General features: G+C 41.0%; 1 protein-coding gene across 26 annotated transcripts in view; it reads left to right on the top strand.

The window, feature by feature from the left end:
• SOX6 (SRY-box transcription factor 6) overlaps positions 1 to 7,285 on the top strand; it is a 631,442-nt gene extending 624,157 nt beyond the window's left edge. For all 26 annotated transcript variants that reach the window (XM_067749779.1, XM_067749774.1, XM_067749772.1 and 23 more), the window contains one exon: positions 426 to 7,285. In XM_067749779.1, the coding sequence (XP_067605880.1) occupies positions 426 to 729 (304 nt within the window). In that variant the 3' untranslated portion in view covers positions 730 to 7,285. The remainder of the gene's footprint in view (positions 1 to 425) is intronic.
• Positions 7,286 to 7,964: the final 679 nt, after the last annotated feature.

The raw sequence follows: 7,964 nt of genomic DNA on the forward strand, positions 1-7,964 counted from the left end.
CCTTTGTACAGTTCTCAGACCAAGGTGAAGACACAAACCTGCTTAACAGTATCATTATAGTATGTCTCATATTACCAGCCTATTTTTTTGTCATGTCCTGGGAGATCTTAAAAAATGATCTCACATGTAACTTTGTGGAATTAACTATAGTATTTGTTCCAAATGCCAAGGGGTTATCAGAGCTTTGCTTTCATGTTGCAAAGCCATGGATAAATTGCTCCATTGTTGCTTAACACCAATCACATCATCAGGGAGATTTGCAGGACTCCTCCAGGAAACACCTTTGTCACATTTTGTCATTTGCTTAGAATTTCAAACAGAGCCCCCTTTTAGAATGTGTGAGGGGTGAATTCCGATGCCACACGGAAGAACATACGTATATAGATATTTCCCTCTGTTTTATTTTATTTTTTGAATCTATACAGGCAGCAGCCTCAGATTCCAATCACCACAGGAACAGGTGTTGTGTATCCTGGTGCTATTACTATGGCAACTACCACACCATCACCTCAGATGACATCTGACTGCTCTAGCACCTCCGCCAGTCCAGAGCCCAGCCTCCCGGTCATCCAGAGCACTTATGGAATGAAGACAGACGGCGGAAGCCTAGCTGGAAATGAAATGATTAATGGAGAGGATGAGATGGAAATGTATGACGACTATGAAGATGATCCCAAATCAGACTATAGTAGTGAAAATGAAGCCCCGGAAGCTGTCAGTGCCAACTGAGGAGTGTTTGTTTGCTGAATTAAAATACTCTGACATTTCACCTCCCCTCCCCCAACAGAAAAGTTCTTAAAGAGCCCGCATGCATTTGTGGCTCCACAATTACATCAGCAGAATGGTCTTAATTGTTTCGTAAAGCGTGAGACAGATTAAGTTTTCCCAGATTTTTCATGAACTTGAGTTTTTTGTCGTTATTGTTATTGTTGTTGTTGTTTTTTAATTTAGGTGAAGACATATTAAATATGAGACACCAGGACTTGAAAACTTATCTCAACCCATAGCTGTCTTACAAGTCTTATATTTTGTCTTACTTTTTTTCTTTTGGATGTTGATAAAGGTTTAAGTTACTGTTTTAGATGGGGTTAAACATTCTCACTCAGGTATGCTGTGCCAGCCTACAAGTTGTGAATGTGTTTTTATTCTGAATTATTTTAGAAAACAACTGAGAATTTCATATTGTGAAACAGAACAAGTCCACGGCGTGTGCAGCTGCATGTAGAGCATATTCAAAAGGCCTCAGAATTCCATTTTTCCATGTGTAGAGTTAAACTTTGAATGTGCCAAACTTTTTCATAACTTTTGAATCTTAATATTTTGAAAGTCTTAAAGGAGACACTGCAAAGTCTTAGACAATCTTTGGCATCTTAAAATAAAATAGCAAACCACACTTTTTTTTTTTCAGAAAATGGTGAAGTACTCAGGAATCTGGAGACAAGATATTGTAAGGAATGAACAAGGTTGCCACAGTGCATGTACCCAATTGTGTTTGCCTCTTGACGTGCCATCAGTGTGTGACGTGGTACGACGTCCACGCACCAGAGCGATCACCACACCAGATACCGACATGGTGGTCTTCTCTGCCTGAGACCACCTCTCACTACATCCATTATCCCTTTGCCTTTAACCCTGACATTCAGTCTTAACACATTTTCTCTTAAATAATTTATTCATTCCAGAATGTCAAGGGTCCACTTACTATTTATTTAAAAAAATTGTTGGTGGCATTAATTTAATAATTCTTTTTTCTTACCCTCCTTCCCCAAAGAACTTCTCAGCCCTTTTCACCTCCTTCTCCTGCTAGATACAAAGGTGTACATAGTGATTTTATGTCCCCAGAACATCTGGATGCATTTCTGAAACAAGATACTACTAAATACCTATATTGTTGTTTTTGAACATCAGTGTATACATGGCTATAGAGCTGTGTATTTGGATACAGGTGTAGAGATTTACACTTCAACAGGTATTGCCCCTGAGGTTCCCCGTGACTTTGAATCTTTTGCCAGAATTTTCCCCTAATTCAATTAGGCAACAAGTGGTAGGATCTGCATCAGTGGCCTTTCCCCTCAATGCCATTCAGCAGCAAGGGTCAACAGTGGTGACTGCCAGGCAGGGGAGTCCCGCAGCCAATCCTAAAGCCCAAAGCTGTGGTCCATGTAGGAGTCCACAGGGATGCTGTCATGGGCTGGCGCCTTTATACTGAGCTGCCTTGTCCCATCTCGCACATCTAGTGGGTTCTTTGCAAAATCCCCAGGATGCAAGAAGCCACGTGACAGCCTCAAAGCAAAGATAGAGGCAAATAGTCGTGATACATTCAGAGAATGAAAGAAAACCATAGAGAAGGAGAAGGAGGAGAAATACATTCCCTAAATGGGATGTTCCTACTGTTAACTCTGGGGAACAGATCACTCCTGGGGCAGCAGACGAGTTCCTCTGGCTCATTCCCTCCATCTGTGGCTGCATGGGGGTCATGCCTATGTGTGAACAAGATTAACTGCCCTTGTCACACAAGGATTTTTCTGGAGGTGCACTGATGGGCTGGGAAGCAGTGAGGCTTCATTCCCCATCTCCTAACTGCAGGGAGCTCAGCCATGCCATTTTGACCTTCCTGAAACCAGGACTGATTGCCTATGGGGAAGCCTCACCCAGAGTAGTTTGATGGGAGAATGTCAGCAGATGGGACAGTTCACCTCATGGGACAACCAGAATCTGATCACCAGGACATAGGAACGGCCCCATCAGATTTCTTGAGCCATTTTGTCACTTGGAAGAAAATAGTGTACCTTCATATTTATTTAAGAGTGCTCAAGGCCATACCTAATAGCAATAAATAGGTCTAGCCAAGACTTTCCTGTCTATGTCATTAGCTAGGAGTGCTCTCTATCAACTGATTAAGGTACTGATAGGAATGTTTGGTTCTTAATATTGATTGGGGATTGGAACTTTGTTTTTGTACATTTATTTCAAATGAGGAGGAGGTCGTTTTCCTAAAAAAAAAAAAAAAGAGTATTTATTATTGTCTTACTGGTTTCTTTTGATTATATACCTCTCCTCCTCAGTTCATTCTCACGTTGTTTTCTCTTTCTCTTTGACTCTTGCTTTTGCCCTCTCCCGCTCCTTTTTAATTTTGTTGCATAAGTAGAGTGCTGTATGGCTAGCATTGTATTGTATGTAATTAATTTTGCACAAAGGCAGACATTTAGAATAGTAGGTTAATTTTGTTTGTTTTTATGACCATGCCAAAATAATATTCTGGGCTGGTGGAGAACAAAGGACTGTTCTTTAGGACTGAAACTTGATTTTGCTTGTAGTTAAAAAAAAAAAAAAAAAAGAAACAAAAAAAGAAATCAACAAAAAAAACAAAAAACACACACACTCACAGATGTTGTTTCATAAGTGTTATAAGCACTGGATATAAATGGTATTTTTTATCACTTCTGACTAATGTGAAGCTGTTGTACGAAAACTACATGAACAAAAGTCATCTGTTTCGACTCGTGTGGGCTTGCCTCACAGTTGCCGGATTTGAGTCATTTTTATGTCTTGTTATTTCATTTATTTATGCAAAATACATGTGTGTATGAACACTTTGTTTTAGCTCCAGCTCTGCCTCAGTACTGGGGTTCAGTTACTTCTAGCCATGTTCTTAAAAATGAAAGGCTATTCAGGAATGATCTGATTGTAAACGTCTCTTTCATTGGGTCAAACAGTGATGCTGTATTTGAATCTAAATTCTGCACATAAGCAGTTTATTCTATTTATTAGCCAAGTTTGGCTCTAAATATCCATGGAAATTAAGAATGACAATCATAGGGATCACGTCATTTTATTTTCAGTGGGGCTTAAACAAAGTTTTTATGACTTCACCATCTCATTTTAGATTTTTCTAATTGTGTAAATATAACATAGAAATAGAATTTTATTTTTGGCTCATGAATATTTAGTGAAATATAAGTTATGTATTTCCTTTTTGTTCTCTATCCATATATGTTGGTCCAGACTAGAAGTTGACGAGTCACTGTACCTCATGGGGTAGTGAATTATCAGCCACGGTGAGAAAGCAGAGTCCCACCTGTAGCTGGAGCAGCAAAACCCATCACTTGGGTTCTCATACAGTTTAGAACCCACTGTCCACAGACTCAGACTTTCACTTTTTTTTCTTATAGAAAGTTGATGAATTGAACATGGTGAATTTCCAGCACAGCTGGGAGAGAGTCAATTTGCTTTGTGAATCCACATAAACCTTAGAAGGTAGTTCTGTGACCGTTTAATAGCATGAAGCATGAATGCCATTAGAAAGGCAAAAATCGTTCTCTGAGATTGGCCATTAATGAAGGTCCCACCATGCCAATTAAAGAATGTTAATCAACTTTTTTTTTCCCATCACTCCCTATTTCATAGTATCTTCAAATCAAAGGTAAAAGTTACCTCCATTTTGTTAAAGAACTTGCAGGATCAGGATTTTCCTTGTCACTTAGAATAGGGACACTGGCAGACAATCCTGTTCTAAAAAATGGACCATATGGAATAGGAAGGAAGGAAAGGAAGAAAAAGAAAGAAAGAAAGAAAGAAAGAAAGGGAAAGAGGAAGAAAGAAAAGCAAAAGGAAAGAAAGAAAGAAAGAAAAGAAAGAAAGAAAGAAAAAGAAAGAAAGAAAGGAAGGAAGGAAGGAAGGAAGGAAGGAAGAAAGGAAGAAAGAAAAAAAAGAAAGAAAGAAAGAAAGTGAGAGAGAAAGAAAAGGTTAATCTGTGGACAGGAGCAGCCAGGCAGGCAGTTTTTCTGTTTCATTGGCAGATGCGATGCAGTATCTTTTCCAGGAAGGTACGAAAGCTTTGTTGTTTTCACCTGTATTCAGCTCACCCTTTTAGGGGCACATCAGTTTGCTTCATTTGGTATTTGATACACCCCAGCCTTGTCCTCAGGCCTGATTTGATTTGCCAGGGTCCTGACACCATCTCTCAGGCCAAGTTCTAAATTCAGGTGCGGGCTCACAGTGCTTTTGAGCTTGTCAAATTCTGGCCTCCCCTGAACATTAGCCCCACTGGAGCCTGGGGTGTTTGAAAAGGGTGTGATCACTCTAGGGCTGAAATTAAAGGCTTCTTTCTTTTCCTTATGAAGCCAGGCTGCTTCTCCGGAGCACACCCTCCTGAGCGGGGAGCACAGGCACTAGCTGAAAGCAGGAATTGTTTTGAGGAAGCCCATCTAACCCCAGTAGGAAGGCAGCCCGGTCACTTGAACACCACAGCTGAGGCTGCTTCTCTCAATTTACTCGTCTTGCAAAGAGGTGACCTCTACCTACTCATTAGGGAAAAGAAAAAGAATCAGTTAGTAGTTTTAAACCGTATGAGAAGTCCTGTACCAAGTGCCAACAACTGCAAAGAATGCAGCTAGAGGAATGTATTGACTTTATTACTGGGTCTTCCTTTCTAATGAGAAAATGACAAAAATGGTTGCTGTAGCCTTGCCTGATTTTGTACACGTTTGTTTAAGGACTGAGTTGGCACTTAAACTCACTTCTCAAAGTATAATAATATTGTATGACCTCATTTGTCCTTTTTCAAAAGCACTTGCATCATTTCCTTAAGTCATCTGTCCCCTGACATGTTTTCTTCCTTAATAAACAACTTCTATCTGCTATTCCTGCCGATTATGTTCTGTTTCTGATGCCATGTACTATTGAGTGTAACCCTCTGCTAATATCACTGAAAATATTGATATGCAAACACATTTCCCTTTCATCCCCATGCCATCTTTTCTTTTGGGGACAGATTTCTTCCCAAAAGCCCATGAACAAGTATTTGGAATGCTGGTACCTTTGGGGCAGGGCTAGAGGGGGGAGGGGGAGGGGCAAAAAGGTAAAGCTTAGTGCAGATCCTCTTCTAATTGGTGTCCGTGGCAATATGAAAGCTTAAAGGCAACTCAGTGACATATCTTGCTCAGTAGCTTCTTATTCCTGAAGAACCACAAGCAGAAAGTGAGGCCTCAGTGCCGGTGCTCTTGGAATATGGGGAATGTGCAAATATTTAACTGTTTTGTATGCTGCACACTTGCAGACCTGCTCATGTGCATTCTCCGTTTGTCTTCCTTTGTCATACGTGTTTTTGCTTTTTGGAAAAGTGCAGTCTTTATTGTACCCTTTCCAGCTTGTAGCAAATTAGAATGCTTAGCATTTATGTTCATTCATTATTGTATTTGCCATGTAAACTTTTTATTACCTTAGACGAGCTTATAAGCTGTTACTACATAACTTATCTTACTGTAACTCTTTTATTTCCCGACATTGTAATTTGTTTGTGATGTATATTGTGAGATTGTATTCTGTGTTAATTTAATCAGCACAATTCACTGACATGCTGGACTGAATGCTGGCTGCTGTTTCAAAGTGTAAAGTTTGTGTAGGGCTGTTGGGACAACTGCAACTCTGTTGTCAAGGTGCTGTGCTGGTTCCTCTAGCGACACTGCGGGTGCGGCCCTTGGGACGCTAAGGGCGTTGAATACACCCTTGAGCAAATTTTAACTGCAGATATTCTTTGTAGAAATTCTGTGTATAATGCAGGTACCTACTTGGCCCGTGGCTGGTAACTATTTGGGCAATTAGAAAAACAACAAAAACCATAAAAACTAGTGTCTATTGCTGCTTTGAATATGTTTGAAAGTCTGAAAATGTAAATAGTTTATCAAAAAAAAAAAATCTTGTACAGTCCAGTGTAAAGTTTTTAAATGACCTTAAGGGTTGCCATCACATCTTTCTCACACTCTCCTCTTGATAATGGAAAAAAAAGTTTGCTAAGGATTAAAGAAATGAGAAAAAAAAAGAATATCTTCAAATTTCAAGGAATGAATCATTGTTCTTAGCTTTGTTGCATACACACACTTCTTGGATTTCGTTGTGCAGTATTGACGTGAGATAAAACTCAACATTGAATAATCTTTCAGTGGTACTTTTCAAAGTCTTCCCCTCCTCTGCCTCATAATTAAGGGAAAAGACAAAATTGAAAGACACTGTCTTTATCTATCCTGGTGTATGTTGGCACCTTAGCTACTTTTTTTTTTTCCTTTTTGCACAAGGTGCTTTCCTGATATGTTAAACATGCCATCTTTGGGTGATAACGTATATGCCATGACGGGGCCTAGGCCCCTCAGGGGAGTGTCTATAAGAACTGCCTATTTATGCTCATTTACCTCAAGACTGTCCTCTCTACCCTTAATCTAGTCGTCATCACTCCATCTTTTGTACTGCTGTTGACACTTACAAATTAAAGATAAATTTTGTTTTATGACCTCCGTGTACGGCCTTGTCTGTGCCCTGGCAACTCTTCCTAGCCTGAAGCCTGGTCAGCCCTCGGCTCGTGCAGCCCTGGCCCACGCTGCCTGCTGTTGGAGCCTGCAGAGCCTTCCTGCTCCCGCCGGTGCTTCTACCTTCGCTGGGAGGTAAGTCTTCAAACCCCTTAGCCTGGAAGACTGGCCTGCTTTCTTCACTGTGGAGCATGCGCTGCGGCAGCAGGAAATGCTTGTGGATTTAGATGGTAGGAACAGGATCCAAGGTGGATTTCTGTCAAGAGAAGATGGGAAAGGATGTCACTTCCTATTTGCCTGACTTCTTCATGAGAGTGAAACAGTTTATAAAAACTCCCAGCATTCCCGGGTATGAACGAATCTCGAGGGCCAACCTCTCACATGACATCAACTTCTACGAGCCTAGCAGCCAAGAGTGGAAAATGCTGCGCTTCTGGAACCATTGCCTCCGCTGTGGTTGGGAGTGGTTGGCTGATTTCTTAGCTACTTCTGCCTCAGAGAAGGAGAGTTCCCGGTCTCCTTGCCCAGCTATGAGTTGGCCCAGGAGCGAATGATACCAGCCTCTAAGGGTCCGAGGCCTGGAGGTGGGGTAGCGGACCAAAGTGAGGCGGGCCCTTAAAGGAGACTGGCCAAGCCAGGGCTATGGATCCAGAGGTTAGTGAC

The sequence above is a fragment of the Pseudorca crassidens genome, chromosome 9 (assembly GCF_039906515.1).
Source record: "Pseudorca crassidens isolate mPseCra1 chromosome 9, mPseCra1.hap1, whole genome shotgun sequence".
Lineage (NCBI taxonomy): Eukaryota > Metazoa > Chordata > Mammalia > Artiodactyla > Delphinidae > Pseudorca > Pseudorca crassidens.